The 22,179-nt window shown below is 38.9% G+C and overlaps 1 protein-coding gene across 1 annotated transcript; it reads right to left on the bottom strand.

The window, feature by feature from the left end:
- Nucleotides 1-787: 787 nt before the first annotated feature.
- Nucleotides 788-5,148, bottom strand: calm2b (calmodulin 2b, (phosphorylase kinase, delta)). The gene is made up of 6 exons (XM_036572424.1): nucleotides 5,021-5,148; nucleotides 3,524-3,554; nucleotides 2,119-2,262; nucleotides 1,799-1,905; nucleotides 1,568-1,703; nucleotides 788-1,459 (listed from the first exon to the last, which is right to left on the bottom strand). Exons 1-6 carry the CDS (start codon nucleotides 5,021-5,023, stop codon nucleotides 1,431-1,433), a joined length of 450 nt encoding a protein of 149 aa, XP_036428317.1. The 5' UTR covers nucleotides 5,024-5,148; the 3' UTR covers nucleotides 788-1,430.
- Between the last annotated feature and the right edge of the window lie 17,031 nt (nucleotides 5,149-22,179).

The following is a 22,179-nucleotide window of genomic DNA, read 5'->3' as shown; positions in this document are numbered from 1 at the left end:
CATGACTGGTCTTCATCACGGCTCCTTCCCATTTGTTTGCACTGTGAATGTGCCTGGTTCCTCAAACTCCACATCACCTACACTAGATTACTTCAAAAGGCCCTGTCAGCCAGCACCATTTACGCATGCCGTTAACAATGACACACTTGGGGAACGTGTTTGTCTTTCTGCCTTCCAGCCTCAAACCTTTTGTACGTATAACACAGGGAACTCTGGCTGCTTTTCAACAGCCCCTTTTAAGGAGATGGTTGTGCAGTAGTGCAGCCAGGCAGCAGCACCACACTGAAAACATCCAGGGAGAACAGAGTGCCCAAATGATAAATAAGTATGAAGGCTCTCCCAGAAAAATCTTGTCTTTAACGCTAAAACAGCCTTATCAAAAACACACTGGCCATTTCATGCTGGAGAAATATTGACAAAACTCTTAAAACCTGTCCAGTTGGACTGTGTTCACAAGACAAACCCTCCCACCATATGCAGTTATTTTTCCATCCTAAACTGTAACTTTATGAAACACAGGATTGTTTTTCATTTTTTGGAATAAATATGCTTCCTTTCCTCAAGATATCATGTAGCTTCAGTTTACAACAAACTATTTATGTACAGGAAAGGAGGATGAGCTTGTTGCATTTGGGTCTAAGCGGAGTTCTGCTCTATCCAGAGTTAATGCTCCTTCTTCTATGAGGTGATAAGTTTCAATCCAAAGAGTTCTGAAACAAGACAACCAATGTAATTGTGGTTGATTAGCTTCAAGTTATTTTATTTTTTACAAATAATAAAAAAGTCATTTTTGGGATAAAATGTTAATTTTATTGGAAAACAAATATACAACTTGGAATGGATTCTTTGAGGCATGGCTGTGCCATAAGCAGTTAAAAAAGAAAAAGAAATGACTAATTATAAAGCATAGTAATAACCTGGAGAACAGAACAAATACAAAAAGACTAGTGTACGAGTACCTGCTGATAAACCCGTTAGTATTTCATTCACCGATGTTGCAATAGTGCAATGTTGATCTTTTTCCCACGCATGTATGTATATACTTAGTCCGTTGTCCATGCAGAGTAGCTCCTCCACATAAATCAAAAAGAGAACAAAATAAGGGGACAAAAAAGGGGGAGGGGAAAATTCAGTCAGCTGGACCCTCAATACCTTCACTCATCAGGTAGCAGGCAGGCATACAGGAAAAAGCACAAAAAGAAGAACGTGCCAGCCAACATGTGTGCCTATACCCATCACCTTGTCCTGCGACCACTCATTAGATCAAAAAAGATGTTAAAAATGACATGAGGAAAAAGGGAAGAAAAAAAAAAAATTATACATGCAGTTCCTTTGGACAGCTGAAGATGGGTAGAATTAAAATGAAACATTTTACAGAAGTTACAAAGAAAAGGCAAATAATTTTATACAAGAAATTCTGTACAAGGCCTTCACTTCGCTGTCATCATCTGTACAAATTCTGTGGAAAAAGAGAAAAGAACTATTAATTCAGTAGATATCTACACTGTTATATAAGATTTATTTCCAACTAAAATACTTTAGTTGCTGACTCTGACAGTGTCCTTACCTTCATAATTGACTTGGCCATCACCATCAATGTCTGCTTCTCTGATCATTTCATCTACTTCCTCATCTGTTAATTTCTCCCCTAAGTTTGTCATCACATGACGCAGCTCAGCAGCACTGATGTATCCATTTCCATCCTGGAAAAGACATTTAGGCCATTAAGCAAAATGGCAATCATAACAGCAGGTGGGTATTATGTCTCTAGTAGCACCAAAACATTGGCAGACCATACCTTGTCAAAGACACGGAACGCTTCCCTGATTTCCTCCTCACTGTCTGTGTCTTTCATCTTTCTTGCCATCATGGTCAAAAACTCTGGAAAGTCTATTGTTCCATTACCTGAGTAAGAGAAAGAAGATTGTCACACTGCTGTACTAGGCCACATTAGAGACTTGTTTAAAATGGAAAAAAAAATAAACAGCTGGGTTATATACCCACTGTTACTGTAATCTAGTGATTAGCATTCAAACTATGAATAAACAGCTCTATGAGATGTGGACTTGAAAGGACTCTTTACTGCAAATTACCCCAAATGGGTTCATGTGTTCTCACCATCTGCATCCACTTCATTGATCATGTCCTGAAGCTCTGCCTCTGTTGGGTTCTGGCCAAGGGAACGCATCACTGTACCAAGCTCTTTGGTGGTGATCGTGCCGTCTCCATCTTTGTCAAATAGCGAGAAAGCCTCTTTGAATTCTGTGAAGACAAAAGCGGAGTACATTTTACTGCCACTACTGTTGTTTACACTACACACAAAAACACACACACACACACACACACACACACACACACACACACACACTTTAAATTTCAAATATTCTTGTGTATAGAGTAATCCATTTTTTTTTTACACTACTTGACACTAACTGTCCTGTACTATCTAAAGCTCAACACATAAGTGGAAACAAAAACTCAATTTTGACATAACGAGAAACAGTTGCAATGCATTTGAATCTTCCTATAACCGACAACAGATATCAGATCTTGGTACCCAAGAGCTCCCACACACCTCATAACAAGTCAAACATGGAGAAAATCTGCTTTCAAATCACCACTTCTAAAGATAGCTGAAAACTGAAAATTCACTGCTGGCACTTAAAGCAAAGCTAAAACACATTCTCTTTAACAGTTGCATTAATGAGTGTTGCTAAGGCACGGTTACCAACAATACTGTAACAAATGGCTAGAGCAGAAGGGAGCTGTGGCACAGACACACAAACAAGTCACAGCCTTAGCAACACTGACCCACCCTAACAAGTTTAAGGCCATGTCAATGATACTGACTGAGATCTGTAATCATCGACAAGTTACTGAAGCAGAAGCTACACAAAATGGCATGACAGACTGTTACACTAGCTAATATGGCTGGGTTCAGCATCCTTATGCATATGGTAGGTGGGTGTGGAAGTAGAGTAGGCAGAAATGCTTGCAATGCATCCCATGTTCTCTCCAGTACACTGAGGGTTGAAATCCATGATATTTTAAGTGAAGCTCTCCAACAGCCCCCCTCCCCCTCAGAACTGCACACCCAGTCTGCCAGTTCAAAAAGTTCAAATAAAATGGCATGACAAACAGAGGCCTGTAACTGAAACACATGGAGCCAAACCACAGGAGGTCTGATAGCATGGGATCTCATCTACATGTTTTAAATAGCCTACAGGCCTTAAAGTAATTCACAAACGAATGGCTTGTTCCCACAAAGTTTCCATGAGGCTCCTGATTTTAATGGCAGCTTTCAGGAAGTAATCTCTCTGCAGTTGGACAACCCATTCATGCACACAGGGAGTTAACACATAGGCTCGTCTAAGAACCCGCCTTAAAAGGCAACAAACGAGCTGACAATCCAACATCATATGAGGAGTTGGCAGGACTGCAAGAGACCAAGCAAAAAGAAATGTGCGAAGGTAACATATCTAGGGAGACTAAACTGGGTGGTAAAGCGAGTTTATGACCTTACCCGCAATCTGCTCTTCTGTAAGTTGATCAGCCTGGAAATAAAAATGACAATGAATCAAGAAAGTGTTTAAAAGTTTAAATACATTCGTGTTTTTCAAAATGAGCTAGGCCTTTTCAAATCCTAGTTTGTAATAACCAGCTTTGTGTGCCGCTTGAGACAGCGCGCCTTTTTGCCTTAAACAAAGAGCTCGGATTCCCGCCCTCCAACATTTCTGCTAAGGGGGTGAGGCTAACGATAGCCCACAACTCTCCCAAACACAGTCGGTCTCAGGCTCATTACCAAAGGAAACTAAATCAGTTCACAGGTTGATCTCACACTCTTTCCCTTATAAGCAAGCTATGCCTAATGGGACAAGCTATCCTACAGATAGCATCTTAAATTTCATGGAGCTAACGTAACAAACCCTGTAGTCTGTCTGCTACACAAGAGCAGTAAGGTTAGACAGTTAACTATCTAAGTTAGATAGATAGTCGGGGGTGTTGAGATTAGTAAAAGGTTCTTGGTAAAAGGTAAATAAAATAAAAAAACACTCAGGCGTAGATTCAGTTTTACATACTAAGCAGTGAAAATGGAGTAACAAGACATTGAGAAAAGGGTAGCTAACACAACCCAATATTAGCTAGCTTGCTAACTCGTGAGTTATTTAGCTAGCTCATAACTCTTGACTTGAAATATTAATTAATAACGTTACGTTAGTTTGGTTATCTAACCTAGCTAGCTAACGTTAGCCTCGTTTACTGCAAGAGAAAAGCTCAAGCTAATTATGTGTTAACTTACTCAAATATCTACATTTGTTGCATAATCAGTTATCATGTCAGTCTGCCTCGAGACAAACGGATCTAACTTTTCGTTATACAGTAAACGTCCATATAATAAGTTTAATTGACATGAATGAAACAGCATTCATACAGACAGACGGCGATTTGTGTGCTCAAGCCGGACACCTCCTCCGGAAATTCAGCTTGCTAACGTTAGTCTTAAAAACAATCGCTTCCGACTAACACCGTTAATTTAATTATCATCATCATTTCCCAAGCGGTTCTTACACCTTCACAGCAAGTTAACTTTATTTCTAAGAAGCCAACATTACGCTACATTAGTTTCGCATCCTAACTTTACGCAGCTAACGAGCTAGCTAACAGGCTCTCCCCCACAGCGTAACCAAAGCAACAACGCGAGAATGAGGAAGGCGCGTGGAAATAAAGCTGCTCGTGCTCTTAAGGCTGTAACGGTATACTAACGCATAACATACGAAAACCGCTTTTTCGTATGGCTGACCAGCCTTGGTTGAACGTTAATACCGATACGGACAGGCTGAACACGGAACGAGTGATATAACACAGAAAATGACATTCAGTCTTGTTTTTATTTTCTTAGCGATCAGCTCCTGTCGTAAACGATTAATTCACAATTACGTATCATATATATGTATGTATGTATATATATATATTCCAAATGAATAAATAAATAAATAAGGAAACACCCGTGTCGACTTACCATTTTGCTATGGTTTTCAGCCTTCCACCCACTGAGATCACTCCTCAAATGGAGAACAGAAAATTCAGTACAGCGTAGACCCGCCTTGACGGTTGTACATAAACGCCTCCCCTATGCTTGTGTCCATCCGCCTGCTCATCTGCATTCTGGCTGGGAGTCTTTCAAAAATACCACAAGATTGCTCGCTAAATCGCGGGCAGACTTACCCGTATATGCGTCTGGAAATACCAAGAAGGAGACATGATTCTAATTTTTGCCATAATAAAAAAACATTCGCCAAAAAGACACGAGAACTATCTGACGGCGGAGGGTTACTCTGTGAAATGCGGTCGTGCGGACGGCTCTGATTGGTTCGTTTGTACCTGCAATGCGTCACTCCCTTGGTCACACAGTGTAGCGGTGAGCCGGTCATAAATGTGTAGAAATTCTTGTCACCTGAGTTGATCCGGACTTTTAAATGAACAGCACATAAGTAAAATAAGACATTTGATCTTTAAATACATGTACTTTAAGTGTCTTATAACTCTGGTGTTATCATAAGTCCCGCATTCTCGCGTGTGCTGGTGACAAACGTCTCTGATTGTAGTGCAAGCAGTTTAAAGTCTTTTTCACACTGTATGCGGTCCAATGACTTGACTTTATCAGACAGGCTAGGCGCATAGGCCAGTTCTCGCAATGTGAGTTCTGTTGCTGAAAACAAGTGTGAAACATTGGCCTTGCATGTCAGATCCTAACAGAGGCTAAGCAGTAACTATGATGAAAAGGGTATCAGTTCTTGTTTTGGAGGGTGGATAATACCCTGAGGATTGAAGAATAATGCCAGAGGTAGAGATTCATTGACAGATTTGTATATCTTAAGCTGATTTATCTGTGCTTGACAGGCCCAGAGCCCTCATGGCTGATTTAAATGCTGGACTATGTAATCTTGTTTAGAGAATTCAAGTAGGCCCACTTAAAATAGTTCAAGCTAATTTTCTCATTATGATTACAGTTCAAGCTGTTTCACTGTGGTTCATGGTGGCTTTATTAAAAGCAGGTGATGATATTAAGGTCTCTGGATTTGGTGCATGGGGTAGTTTTGTTTTTCCTGCGTGTTTTTTCCGTATACTGTATGCTACCTCTATAAGGAACGACTGTATGAGAGTTTAACTTTGCTTTATGAAGTATCTTCAGCCCAAAATTGTACATGGTTAGCTAGGGTGGTTCCCTTATGTTTCCCCTTTCAGCGCTTGTAAAAAACATTGGGAAATAGTGAATCACTCAGCATCTGCGCCCATAACACGAGCACAGAGGCCTGCCTCTTTTGCGTTGCCTAAGAGTTTCCATTCTCTTTATAGAGAAATCTGGAATTTGAACGTGCTGTAATCCCTGTTAGATTATGCTCCTCTTTTGTGATCTACAAAATAAGCAAATTGTTATTTTTAATGAGACATTTGTTCTTCAGTTAAAGTATCACAAAAGAGACTGTAGAATACTTCATAGTTGTGGGTTAGCATTTGGATAACAATTACAGGGCATACAAGCAGATCTGGTGTAATAAAACTTATGTGATAAAAGGCAAAGCATAGTATCTTTTTCTGTAGGTTTTGTTATCAATGATCTTGCAACATATTCATGGTCCATTGGGAGAAGTACTAAATACTAAGTTTACATACAAGCAAACAAAGGCCTCAACACTGTACAGTTCTAAGGGAATGACAGTTATCTTGCTCTGATAAACGGCAAAGAGGGATGGGTCTGTTAATATCACACATCCAAGAATAGTTCATAAATGTGGGCCAATTGTCCAGACATAGATTAAGCACAGCCCTAGACAAAAAAAGCTTTTTATTTGAGAGTTCTCAGTGTCAACATAATTTAGTCCGATTACCCTGAATTTGTAAGCCTTAACAGTCATGTCATGGAGAAATAACAAATCATAAATGTCCTTAATGTGCTTTTATCATATGATCGTATGTTTCTATGATTGAAGTCCTTTTGTCCTCTTCCTCTGACACTGCATATGCTTACAAAGAAAGCTTTTTATGCAACAAATATGGCTGGATAATATATTGTCTGTACTGGTAGGAAATGGACATTGCTTTTTAATTTTAGCAATATCTTTAGCTATATATTTGATAATAGGGATTTAAGGTAGCTTTGACATAATGTCCAGAAAACAGTGATGTCCCTGTTGCCAAGCAGTTAGTTTGAAGTTTTTAATTCTACTTTGTTCATTTATAGTATCCAGGACATGGCAATTAATGTTAATGTATGTCATTTGCTGGGTGCTACAGATTGTTTTGAAATTCATAAAATTGAACGAATAGTAAGTTTCTTTTTCTAGAAACATGCTATCTGCTTGGTTAACATTTACAATGCTGTATAAAGATAATCTTTGGTGTAATTTTAAGAGAAGAAAATAAAGCAAAAAGTAATCATTCAAAACAAGTCAAGTTTATGAGATGTTCTTTTACACTGAGTAGCAGCAATCAGAAAAAGCTAACTTATTAACCATATTAATGTTTACATAAATATAATCTGATACCATAATACATTTGGAAAATATTATGATTTTGCTTTCTTTTCATTATAAACTGTACTGGTCCAGCCTCAAACTTGGTCATGTACCTAACAGAGGCAATGCAGGCAATTCCACTTATTATACTGACACTGGATGGCAAGCAGAAATCATTAATGAAATGCACAGGAAAAACTGTATGAAGTCTGTTACATTCAATTAATTTTATGAGGTCTGAGGAAAACAGTGTAGAAAGCCGAGATCAAGTGATTTTGCCTACAGTCGCTCCAAAAAACCAGTGTAATAAGATGCCAGTTTCTGTCAATGGGTAATTGAGGACATAAAAAGCCACGAGACACAGGTGGGTGACAATCGCAAGTATAAAGGGCCCCTGACCACTCAGGTGTTTACCAAGAGTGAGAGCCATGAAACTGAAGACCTGTTCATTCTTAATGCACCTTGAGGCCTTGAAATGCACTGTAACACTAGGATCACATTTCCCACAGTGTGTGAATGCATATTTGTTATGCGTGAAGACACAGACGAACAAAAAGCGATTCAGATCCTCTTCTGTTTGACTTAAGTTTTCTCTTCCACTTTTCCTGTGGATAACTCACTATACTGAATGGTGACTGGAAGTCTCATCTATAAACAGAACAGAAAGCAGAGTTTGGTGGCTAAAATGTAATCACCTTGCAGATAGATAAATCTGAAAGATAAATCTGAGAGTATCACCCATCCTGTTCACAAAAGCTGTCTCTGGAACTGCAGGGCTAAAGCTGATTAAAAGAGATTTGTGTCCACATAATCTATGTGCTCTTTTGCCATTTATAATAAAAAATAATTGAAAAATGATTACCAAATGGGAAGAGTCCCCTGGATGCCTCATGGCAAATGCAACCTTCCAGTTCACTAAAGCTTAGAGAGATCAGTGACAAGGGATATTTTAGATTTAATTATGGATGGCTTTTGCTCCTGAGTGCTTAGACGAGGCAGTGATCTAACTGTCCACCTAATTCTAATCGATTTATGCAGTATAATCCATTTACAAGTGTGGTCTCATGTAGAAATTGCATTGTTCTCATTAATGTCCTACATTACAGTCTACAAGGCAACATGGTTATATACAAAAACATAAAACTATCAATGCATTAGAAGCTTTTAAGTTAACATTAATATATGAGTTCAGTTATTTGGTGAATGTATAGTTTTTTGTTTCAAAACCAACAGGTGACCATTTCACATGCTATAAGTATCACCTTTTAAAACCAAGCTATATAGACATTTTATTGCTGTGAACCATCAGCAGCAGGTTAAAGTCCAACTGAAGTGATGTTGCAAAAGAGATTATACAACAAATTATATCAGTTGCAAAAATATTAAGTGTGATAGAGCATGGTTTTCATGTAAAGTCAAGAAATACACAAATCCATATTTTGACAGGGTTGTTGGCTGAGTACAGCTCTCGTACTCAACATATGTGGTATGTATCCAGCATTGTGAAACGCTAACTGTAATTTAAGAACAGCTCAGGCTTCAGCTGTGCATACTGGGCAACATCAATATTTCAGCAAGTATTTAGCAAGACCTATCCAACATAGCCGTTCCCTACCAGCTAACTAACACACTTTCAAAATGAATGTATCCTTCTTACTGATATGATGCACTATAAATATGGGGTACCAGTGCTTCTACTCATCAAATTGTTCAATTTTAGAGCAGCATAATCTGAAAACTACAACTATGATGTAGTGTTATGAGCAATATTCCTGGAATGCAGTGTTTTGCCTTCTTTTGCCAAGTTTGTTTTTGGATATCAGGATTGGATATGGAGTTTTAGAGCTTTGGATATCACCTTTATCTACATATAGATAACTGCTTACGTCTTGTTGATGGCACAGTAAACACGAAGATGGAGGTGCCAGTTAAAAGATAACAAAGTGATGACTAATTTGTGCCTTCATTATGCTGACAGGAGCAATTATGCGTAAAAGACTGGATGAACCACAAAGTAACAATGAAAGATATAAGATTAGCACACATCCTGCCTCTGTGCTCGCTAGGCCTAGAGATTTTTATTGCCATTTACTCATGCCGGAGGTTTATGTGCCATATATACTTAGTAAAAGTATAGAGGCAGTGGAAGTCTTGCTTGCCAGAGGCCACACAATCATTCAACGACATTGTTTAGGATGTATGATAAGTAGAAAACAATACAAAGGCAACATATTCATACAGTGTAGTTTGCACAATGTGTAAGTATCCAGACATCCATTCTAATTTGTGAATTCAGCTACTGTAAAGTGCACACATTGCTGACACATTCAATTGCGCACACACAGCTTTGCTAGTAGAATGAGCCACCGCACATGAGCCTAAAGCAGGGGTGCTCAAACATTTTGTATTGGGGGCCAAAGTGCAATGTATGTGATGGGCTAAGGGCCAAAAAGGCAATACAATATACAAAGAAAAAAGGTAAGCAGGTTGAGTTTATAAAAATGTATTTTTTAATGTTTTGCTATATTTATTAAAGTACTTAAAATAATATTTAGTATTGTATTTTGTTATGTTTGTTCTCTCTTTGGGATTAGGGTAGATGTCTGGCTTGCCAAATACTGTTAGCAAACAGACTGCAAGCCACACTTTGAGCAGCCTAAGGCTTAAAGTAAACATGCTCAATGCCAAGTGTTAGGTAGAGGGGTTTAACGGCACCCATCATTGGTCTGTTGAGCAGTCTTTCATGGAGTGAGGGGGGGAAGCTATTAATACACTTGATTTCAGAAGAAACATTGTATGAGTAAGCATCTACAAACTTTTGGACATAAACGCAATGTACACAAAACTGTATGGTGGTATAGAACCAAAAAAAAATAGTATATCTTTGTTTGTTTGAATATGTATTACATGCAAATGGTATTTCACGAAGTATGATTTCCTTGTTAACCAAAGTCAGAATTGTTCATAAGGAACATCCTTTAGCCTTTTTCAACTTCCTATCTACACACTGAGTGAAGCTATTTAAATGACCATTGGTTCACTTATTGCAGTTTACTAACAGCACTGTGTTAATTGTGGTTGTATTACAGCACAGGGCTGAGCTTTACTAAAGTTGGTGCAGTGCTAAATGTTTGTGGTTAGCTGTTTGTGTCCAGGGGCTAATGATTTAATCCCCTGCAGTGGCTCTCAGCTCTGCCCTGTCATGGCAGCAGCAGTTCAGATCATTGCATCCAAACCCTAGCTTCTGGCCCTGCTCCAGGACTCTGCAGCAGGCCGCCACCCGCATGAATGCAGGCCACCTGATTGCGCAGGGGCACTGCAGAGAGTGCACACACACCCTTGCACGACCGTCTGGCCTCCATCAGAGACAACCAGTGCTGACAGCACCACAACCAGCACTGACAGACCAGCAAAAGCTCCATGAGGTCCTGAGTTGGACCAGCTCAGCCCAGGCCTTTGCAGAGGCTTACCCAAAGGACAGGTTGGCCTTGAGACTCATCAGTAATGCACAGCACCCGCATACACACAGAGTGCAATGTTTGCACAAGATGAAGTCTCTCAGATAAATACTCAATGGCCACCCACTTATTTTTCCTTTGAACAGCACTGCTTCACATATATCAACCTACTGCACATTACCACTGGATCACAGGATTACAAGGAGCCTTGAGAGTGAATATAGACTTCCAACTGAGGTGTTGGGTCCTGCACCTTAAATGATCCATATAATGGTAAACTGTATTTTCTTCATTGTTTTGAGTTAAAACCATCGGTCATGCAAACAAATTTTAAAACATAAAACCCTGTACAATTCATATATGGGAACTAGATCTATTTTTTGTAATGTCACAAAAGTGAACACATTTACGTACAGTATATCCACCCATTCATCCTCCAGCAGTTTAACCTGCATGCTCAAGTTATAAGAAGTGTTTTAGCCAGAACTGCTTGTTAAATGGGGCACAGTACACTGCGGCCAATTACAACAGGGTCATTTACATATATCAGTCTTACAGGCACAATAGCAAAAACAGCCTGTTTAATACTAAAAGAAAAACAGAGGTTGGAACACTGTCCTGGAAAAGCGATTTTTGACTGTTTTTGGTACATAAATCTACACAAACATAAAAGAACTTTGGTGGAAAAGTAAGTCTGTTGGATCTGAACTCTCCAGGGAGGTAGATCTCCTGGACGAGGATTGGGCAGGAGTGGAGTTCAGGGTAAAAATAAAATATGAGAAAGAAAAATGTAAGATTTGGCCCCTTTAAAAGGACAGATAACGATGTCTTTAATCTAGTGTCAGTTCTAATTTTTGGCATATGGGCCTCAGATCCCAGCTGTATTAGACTTAAATACAAAGATGCTAAAAGGGAAAGCATGATGCAACCAAAGAACCACTTTTGATTCCCCAAAGCAGAGGTTCCCAAACTTTTCATGCCATGACTCATAAGCACACAGGTACTATTTGTCCTGAGAACCACTTAGTGAAGTCCTTAAGCTGTCAATCCACTTTTACTCAGTTAAAAACATAATAAAAGAATAAGATATGCAGTAGTGACGGCATTTACTAGTTTTATGCTTAGCTCTAATTAATTCTCTTATCTTCAGTTAAAAAAAAAAAAAAACATTTTATTAACATTTTGTTGGACATTATGTTTTTAGTTATTATTTAGATTTGTTCTGGTCCATGTTGTCTGCTAGCTTATTAGGCTCACTGATCACTTTTCCTTTTCACATAATAATCACTAGGCCTTAAGTCGGACCTGATGGATGTTGAACCACCTACTGGTTGTGAACTGTAATATTTAAAACGGCTTATTATGGACCACTGTATTGAGAAAATATGTATTGATGTGGTTTTGTGCCCCCACAGTGCAACCCACAGTTTGAAAACCAATGGCTTAAAGAACCGTTTAAAACTCTGTTGAAACCATTCAGCTGAAAAGTTCTGCAGGAAACCAGAAGTGTTCTTTTATGGCAGTGCTTCCCAATCCTGGTGCTGTAGGACCACTGACCTGCACATTTTAATGTTTTATCTGCTTCCAACACACCTGATCCAACTAATCAGCTAATTAACACCTCCTTACTGAGTTGAAGTGGGAGTGTTTCCAGGACCAGGGTTGGGAAACACTGCTCTATACTGTTGCTGCAAATAACTCGTTCTTGCTGCTTTACTTTTAAGAGTGTATATGCAACAAGAAATCCAGCTGAGTTAATGGTTTGTAACACAAGTGTCAGACTCCAGTCCACACAGGCTAAAACACTGCACACTCCTTGACTTCAGCATACTGCCTGTACACACCTGATTTAACTCATCAGCTAATTAGCAAGGCCTTCATAAACTGAATTAATAGTGTTAGATAATGGTAAACGCTAAAATCAGAACTTTGGCCCAGAAGTTCCCCAGTTTGACATGCCTGGTTTGTAAGATATCACAGTCCCCCTGTGGCAAATTTTCAAATGCTAAAAGCTCTCCCAACATGTACTGGACATGAGGATTATACCAGCTCCTGTATTACAATGGGAAACCTGTGTATCCATCCCAGTGAAGGATTATGAGCACTGGTGAAACAGATACGGTAAACCCAGGGCCGAATGTCACACTGCACAATGATGCTATTACTTAGCTCAAAGACAGAGTGCAAATGTGGAACTGCTGGGCTGGATCATGTTCTAAAGTAATGCTGTGCATATGTATATGTTTTATGTATTGTGTTGTATGTATATATGTAACACAGCCATGTGCATCATTTTTCTTCATTTACAAACCTGTTTTGTTCAGACTATTTGATAAATGCAACTCCTTTCTTACAAATATGACAGTTTGTCTGCCTTTCTGTGATTTGTCCTCATTCTGAATGGATGCATCTTTTTGACTGACGCTCATGATGAAAGCTCAACTGATCACCTCTGTAATTACGGCTTCATACAGAATGGATAGTTATGTCGAACCCTGAGGCTTGAAACAAATAATCATTATGAAATGTGACCTTTGTGATCTGTGATTAACTTTCCAGTTGAAAAACAACAATTATAAATCAGTTTAAGCCACAATATGGTGTTTTCCCAGCATGTCTGCATTATAAAGCACAATGTTAAATCAGAGCATGTTATGCATTCTAAGACTAATCAAAGGGAATGTAGGAGCCCCTATGAAACTCACAAATATTTGGCACAATATTAGGCTGATTTATACACAGCACATCGTTATGTAACAGTAATTTACATCAATATCCATTATGGTGGATACATTATATTCATATGTATGTAGAGGGTAGATCATCCCCATCTGTTGTGAAGATCAGGTCAATATTTAATAAATGCTAGACTAGCTTTGAATCTCTGAGAGGGAATGATAATAATATGTCTCGTTTGGAAACCCCCTGTTTTTTAAGAGGAAAAACATGTCTATTGTTTGCAGTCTGGCAGAGGCCTAAACAGAAGCTGTCCTAAAGTTTATGGGTCAAGATCTGTGGGCTCAAGATCTGCTGAAGTTCTTTCTTTGTTGAAGAGACATCATGGTATGTGGGGGATTCCATACATAATAACCAAGTATTTATATTACTAATGTTATAGAAAGCTTAGAAATCAAGCATTAAAGGGCCTATGTCATAGAAAACTCTTTGATGCAATATAAGTTTTAAAATGCACCATTTCCTCAATCCACACCATTCATATATGGAAAGAAAAAAAATTCATAAGCAGACCTTAGGGGACTAACTAACTAACTAAATAAATAAATAAATACTGTATGGGTCCTTCAATTGTTCTGTAATTGGTTTATTATGGAAATCATTCTTTAAAACTGCCAGCTTTTAAAACTACAATATGCAAACAGATGTAACAGCTTGATTTTATGCATTTGATGAATAAATGTTTTGAGCAAAATGTTCATTGCTGAGAGGCTGTGAGTAACATTAAGGGACACATTTGTCAAAGCTTTTAGCACATATTAACATTGTTTCTGTAATTTCACAATCACAGTTTGTGATTACAGAATGACAAATGCTGTAGCCAGTCACTATTTTGCTGACTCATTTTGGATCAGAAAATGTTGCTGCATATGGTAGCTGCATTAGCAGGATATGTCAGGCCATAGATGGCTCATTTCAGAAATGAAAACTTTACTTGCAGGAGAGTAAAGTGTTAAGATGCTGCCATCTACAGGTTAACCCTAGTACTGTAGCTCGTTCTAAACCCAAGCAAAAGCTTCAACTCACAAACTAACCCAGCATTGCCCAGTCCTGGTCCTGGAGATCAAACACTGGAAAGTTCAGATCCAACACACCTGTCTCTAATAATAAAAGATATGCCTGATTTAACCCCTTTAATGGGTGCATGAGTTACTTTAGTACATTAACACAATACAGTTAAAATGCTGGGGAAATGCAGACATCTGTACTGATGTTTACCAGACCCCTTAAAAACATTTTTACAAGACTCACAATCAATTTCTTAAAACACAGGTTCTCTACCTCGGTCCGAAGTACTCCTGCCCTGCACATTGTAATGCTTTCCCTGCTCCCAGCACACCCACTTCAAGTCAGAGGAAACACTAAAATATGCAGGGTAGGTGGGTGCATACTTATGCATTAACATTGCATTAATCTTGATTGATTTTGTACTTTTAAATCAGAGGTGCCCAATCCTGGTCCTGGAGACCTACCTACTTGGAGAGTTCAGATTCAACACACCTAGCTCTATTATTCAGATGCCCCTGAATGCCTTCATTACAACAGGTAAGACCCCAGTAATCTCAGATGTCTCAGCTCAAGTCTTAGTAGACCTCTCTATGAAGCCACAAATGCTCAGATTTGCCAAGATAATAATGCTCATGCTTTTCTGCAAGTGAATAAAAGACAGGAGCTCAACCATTTCCAATCCATGACTAAAAGCCTTCTCAGTTTTGATGTTGTGGATTAATTATTATAATTTTTATTTGTGCTAAAAGTATCTCATGTTTCCTTTGTTTCTAATGCTATTTTCCCTAAGGAATTTTAGGAGAATCACCATGAGTTCTCCTGAGCCATCAAAGAGCAGCTTTTGAGCAATGAAATGTTCTTTTGCACTAGTTGTAGTAATTGCTACTCTACCTAGCAGCTTTTCTGCCTTATGATGTGCTGGCCATAGTGGCTACAGAGGATGTAGAATCATGTGTCCTCCACGTTAAGTGTGTGTTGGGCAGGTAATGTCTATGGTTCTAAAACCATAATTTTTTGACCTGATCAATTTTATCTTAAACTGATTGTCCAGCCCACAATGCAGGGCTAAAACTGTTGAAGTTTAAAGAAACATTTAGTACAAATTTACCCTAATGAAAGTACTTACACCAATTTTCAGACAGCTGTGGATGACTGATCTCCAATCCTTCTCAGATTGCAGTATTTTCTGTATTACATCAAAGGAAGCATGAATAATAAAACAAAAACATGTTGTAGATCCAGGAAAATGTAAATATATTGGGCTCTGCTGAGAGTACAGGAAGCTATATGGAAAATATACATTGTATAGAATGACAGAAAGAACAAGCACATGGTGTTGCTGGCTATTTGTATTAAACTGGAATGTCCCCTACATTTGCTCTAAGATAATTTAAGATTATGAATTGAATAAATGGAATAAATTGAATTGAGTTCAGAACAGTTTGGTGATTTACCTCCTCTAACTTTCCAGTTAAACATGGCAATTAACCCATGAGTTGAATCAGGTGAGTTTAAGCAAGAAAATCACCAAACTGTGCAGGAATGTCAGGATCGGACTTCCCCACATCTGGCCTAAGGCTTTGTGAGAAGTATCTAGTATCCAGGGGTGGAAAATCAGTCTCTCATATTTTTGTTCCAACTTGCTGGACACCTCTATCGTTGGTTAGAGCTAATTTTAGAAGCCAAAACAAGATCCTTCTAAACCTGAACAGTCCACCTCTGCCATTATGTTGATTCTCAAGGTCATACTAAACAAGCAGGTTAATCATGAGGACAGAAATTGGTTGATGATATTGAACAGTTTGTTCTGTGTTAGTGTCACAATTTGCTTTTCTACACTGAACCTCGACTGGGCAGCCAGCATTTCAGGCCTTTATAGCAGTAGTTCTAAAACCAGTCCAGTCCAGATTTTTGCTCCCACGTAACTTGCAACACATAGGGAGAGAGCAAAAATCCGTCTTGTCTTGGGGTTCCTGAGGACTGGAATAAACCAATGGTTTTACAGATACGACTTAATGAACTGCAAAAAGAAAACATTCATTTTATGAGGCATATTTTACGTGAAACACATCTAGGTTAAATGCACGGCCTTACACCGACTGTCAGTCACAGTCAACTTTATTCCTTCTCACCACTGATGTATTGAGTCAGGAACAAAATACAATTTGGACAGTGGATAATGAGGTGATGTCATGAGGGGATTGCTAATGCACTGATGGTAGTCCTGAAGACTTAGTCCTTGAGACATTGTCAAAAATGCAGATAATGTGCACAGATTAAAGTGTCTGTGCAAATAAATTGAATAAAGTATATCTTATGTGTAAAGTTACTGGTGGTTTCTTTGTGGTTTTTGATTTCAGTTTAGTTTCAGTTAGTCTTGTGTGTACATTAATAGATTTAGTTTTGTTTTTTAGAAAAGTAGCAGTATTAGTTATTAGTATAATGATAAACACAGTGATAGTAGGTATTTAATTTAGCTTGGCTCGCGCACTGAAAAAACAAAAGCTAAAATTTTGTCCTCAGTAATTTTTTTTGTTTTAGTTAGTTTTGCAGTGGACTTTATTGTTTTGATTTGGTTTTCGTGTTTTAGAAAACTCATTTCTATTTTTATTACTGTTAGTGAGCATACTTTCACTAGGATTGAAGTAGCTGTTGAGTTCAGAAGCGTAAAGGACTGTCAGGCAGACCTATTCAGCAGTGTGACGGCCTGTGGGAAGAAACAGTTTGTGAGTCTGGAGGACTTGGCCTGGATGCTCCAGATGGGAAGAATGAAAACAGTCCATATGAGGAGTGAGATCCTTCTTGATGCTGAAGGCTGTCCTTATACACCATTCAGTGTAGTATGTCTCTGATCTGTGTGCACTCACTGTGCACCCCTGATAAGAACTAAAATATGGAACCAACAAACTAGCATAATGTCATCTTTCTTTCACTCATCTTATTTGTGTGATCAAAATAATGTCTACCAATATTTAGATGATGTTTTCATGTAATAAATGAGATTTTGACACCAAAAAACATTATGGCTCACATTTTGTTCTGAATCAAATATGTTCACAATCTCTATGTCAACCAAATAGATTACATCAGCATAATTACTGACAAAATTTTGTCAAATGAGAGACAGAACACAATACAAAAATGTATTGTAATACATTTAATTCATATTGAAATGATGTTCACATTCAGTGCATCACTTTGTTCAGTGTAGATAATATTTACAATTTTATTTTTTATATAATTTAACTAAAAAGTTCTACAAAAACTGATTTGCCAGGATTACTTACCATTCACCATGCGTCTGCCAGTCTACTGGATCTGTTACTGTGTGTTTCGCCACGCAGGCTGCACATGTCTCGTCTGATCTCTCATCACCTCTCAACCGCGGCCAAGAAATATTGTTGAGGATCTCAGTGAGGTTATGAAAGGATGCTAATTTTCAACTCTACCAAATGACTGTGCACATTCTCAAATGCCATTTGGCAAAGACAGAAATAGAAGGACTCTGTGACCTCTATTCAAAACCTCAGTAGCTGGGATTACAGAGCTTTTACTGGGTGCAGCAGATTCTTACATATACTGAAGAAAGTTGTTAAATTATAAATAAATCTGATGCGAGTACAGACCAAATTTTCTGTCTATGGTTGTACTATGAGGAGTAATTACAGAATTTTAGAAGTGGAAGGAACTGAGGCCTTGTTCATACTAACATGGAACGACTTAAATGTAGTTTGTCATTTTCCAGGCATGTTAACATTTTTACATTGTTTTAAAAAAAAACTGAGCAAAAAAAGACATCCGAATGTATCTCTGTGTGGACGAGGTCTAAGAACTTGGGATGAAGTTGGGAACAGCTCCTTTTTTACACAGATCGGATGGTTCCTTGCTGAAGAGATGGGTGAAAACATCACAGGAAACAGAAAAGAGAGATATGAATATAGAAAGCAGGTTTAGGGAGAGAAATGGAGCAGTCATTCTTTCAAACTTTAGTCATTCCAGTTATAACTGCAGTCATCAATGCAGGTTAGACTGCTCTGTGTCCATCATTTCCCATATTTTCTAGATGTTCACTTTTTATCAGTGCTATCTTTTGATGTGTGAAAAAGTGCTGTGGTTTTTGCCTGAGCCTGTCTGCTGGCACAAATTCTGTTGGCATGCCCTACAGTCATACCCCATGTCTCAGCTCAGCATTACCCTGATCATGATATAGAGCCGACCTTTCTCTATCAACACCAGGGCAAGGGAAAATGTGTGTGCATGTTCCAAGAAAATGCTCTTTGCTTTGACATCACAGTAGAACTTTTCATGTGTACATCAAATTTGGCGTACTGTTCTTCAGAGATGGATGAGAGGTCCACATTTGCTCTATTCTAGCTCTAGAGAGTAGTACTGTACAGCACTTGATCACCTGTCACACTGTTTAGTATTGGAATACAACCAAAATGCAGACTGGCTGGAGGTCTCTAAAGATTATATAGGAAACCTCTGCAGTAAAGTGTATTATGCTCCCTTTAGCAGCCTCATATAAGTTACACAGCTGATAGACTCTCTCACCTCAAATTTACACACATACACATACGGTTTTTCTCATTTACTGTTAGCCTGCCACATGTCTGGAGTGGACAGTGTGTCTGATGGATAGCTTTAGTGCGTGGTGTTGTCTGGTAATCCCCAGCCAGCATTCCCGTCTCTAAGAGGTGTTGTGGTGTCTCAAACAGCCAGGGAGACGTGGTGAAGAGAGGACAGAATGCAACATGACCCTCTCCCTCCCCTTTTCCACGAAAGTGAGCAACTGAAAGCATACCATAGTACCTGAGAGTTAAGGAGGGGGGATGTAACTGTTGCACTCCGCAATTTGGTATGCGTGACCAGGCATCTCCAATAATCTCCCCCCATGGTTTACATTACGCAGTAGTCTGCTCTAAGAAGCAGTTTTTTGCTCTCTGCAGTTGTGCACTTTAAATGCATTTTGCATCTCTCACTAAGAGAAAGTCAAAAGCAAGCAAAAACATGAGCCTGGCGAAAAAGATATAGGACTTATAGATGCTGCAAAGCACCACAGGAGGGCAGTGTGGGGCATTACTGTCAGGAATTGTGTAAACCAGAGAGGCAGCATTTGGCTCATGGAGCCAACCCTGCCAGCCCTAGTGGCCAAATGGTATAAATCCTGTCTCATGCCAAAAAAAAGTCTCTCCATAGACTTTCCTTCAAAATTACTTTCTTTTTCTGAGACAAGGTGAAAGAAAGTCCCCATGAAGCAAATATGGCAGCATTGAAGACACACTTCCATGGAGACAAGGCACCACTGAGAAAATCTCTTTGAAATGAAAAGGCACTAATGCTATTGAAGTCCTATACTAATCTAATAAGTGGCATCAGAAGACTGGCTAGAGTTGGGTTAAAATAGAAGTAGCACATTTATTTTTGGTGTTTTAGCACACGTTTGTCTTTAGATGAGATTGTGAATTGTCTTTTTCTGAGCAACATTATAGCAGTAGTGGTTTTGTAATGTCATAGCACTTGGCATGCACAGGATTGGTTCAGGGTTTTTTAATCCTGCTCTTGGAGATCCTTGTTGAGGCATGACATAGTTGAAATGCAGTGCAGTGGGTCCCCATGAGCAGGAACAACCCATTAACATCCATAAGTTTTCTTTGGACCACATATTCTCTGAGCCTGCATATAAGCACAAATCTGAAGTTTAACCAAATCATATTGTTAAAATGAGTTTGTATCACATGTCAAATCCAATTTTTTCCATCATATGGGATTTTTAACCAATAAACTGAAAAGTCTAATTTGATACACAGTACAATAAATAAGTGGCAGCAATGTTGATCAATCAGGACAAGCTTTTTCCTTATAGTACTAATTTTGTTTGCTTGAGATAAATGGGTTAGGAAACACGGGCAGAGCTACAAGTATGAAGTTCACTCTAAGCCAGCTGTATTAATAACTAGTTATAAACTAACTAAAGTCATGTAGTTATCAACCCTCTTCCTAGAGTTGTTCTTGCAGTGTTCATTTTGATTTTCATCTGCTATACCTGATCCAACTAATCAATTGAAGTAGATTTTATTCAGCTGGATCAGGTGTGTTAGATCTGGGTGAACTGAAATCTGTTCCTAGGTACATCTCCAGAAGAAGGCTCAAGGACCACTGTAGAACCTGTAGGCCGGGGTGTCCTGGAGGGCCTTAACCCTAAAGATATGAGTATTTTCTTTCTACAAATACTCATTTAATGCATGAGGCCCTTTGAAATTTACAAAGCTCTGCTGGTAACATTTCTTTTTTAACAAAAGTAATGCATGGCCACAACTTACACCTCTATAACTGCACATATACTCTAAAATGCATTTGTGTTTTGCACTTCTAGCATTTGAAGTTGATAAGTCAATACTTTATGCTGAGAGAGAGAGAGAGAGAGAGAGAGAGAGAGAGAGGAGAGAGAAATCAGGCTGAGACACTGCTATTTCAAACTGTTGGTGTTATTTCCAGGACCCAGATGCCTGGGTATATATAGCATGGGACAGCGTCTTCAAGGCAGCTCCGCACTTAGGCCAGCCGTGCAGAGCCCCTGCCAGTCCAGATACACACTTCCTGCCTGCAGAGGCCTGGACACGGTCAGCTGAAAGAGAACAGAGGGGTTTCTGACAGAGGGCACCGGAAATACTAATCAAGGTCGCAGTGCAGTTACAGGCACAGCACTGTACTTTGATAGAGAGCATTGTATTATTAAAAATAAAAAAAAAAATGGGCAAAATCATCACAGACACATGAAACTGCATCTACTTGATATGTGTCATTAGACTTCTAAGTGAATCTCATGGCATGATTTCTAACAAAATATATAACCAGAAGATAAGTACAAAACATCTAGGAGAGCTGTGTCCAACCTTATCCACAAAAGACACGTGTGTCTGCAGATTTTCATTCCAAACAAGCAGGAGCATTGTTTTCCTATTGTTTATAGCTCATTTACACTGTTTCATAAGATCATGTTTTTCTGAACTAAACCAATCTGTGTAGACAAGCGTGTGACGGGTAGGCAGTTCCCATGAAGCTAATTAATGTCTTTTGTGGTAAGGAGAGTTACATGTTTTTTTTCCCCCCTAAACTTTTCCTTTAACTCAGTGACATGACTATATGGTTGATTATGTTACTGTTCTAGTTCCAGTTTTGCAGGTCATTCTGGGAGACGAGACACTTCACAGAGCTTTTTCTCTTGCAGTCCAGCTCCCTCCAGCTTCTGCTCTTCCTCTTTTTCCTCCTCTGTCAATGCTGTGCTTCAATTATTCAGAGGCCTCTAGCAGATCACTTGAAACCCATAACCCACTTTCTATTTATACCTGACTTCAAAGGAGCACACAGTAAAATGGGGGGACCCAAGCCAACCTGGGTCCAGGCCACTGTCTACTCCCCAGGCCCAGGCTGCTGGAGGGTTCAGTCTAGACTCTCTT

This window comes from Colossoma macropomum, unplaced genomic scaffold (genome assembly GCF_904425465.1).
Source record: "Colossoma macropomum unplaced genomic scaffold, Colossoma_macropomum, whole genome shotgun sequence".
Taxonomy (NCBI): domain Eukaryota; kingdom Metazoa; phylum Chordata; class Actinopteri; order Characiformes; family Serrasalmidae; genus Colossoma; species Colossoma macropomum.
Note: the sequence above shows the minus strand (reverse complement) of the source record. Positions and strands in the feature narration are given on the sequence as shown.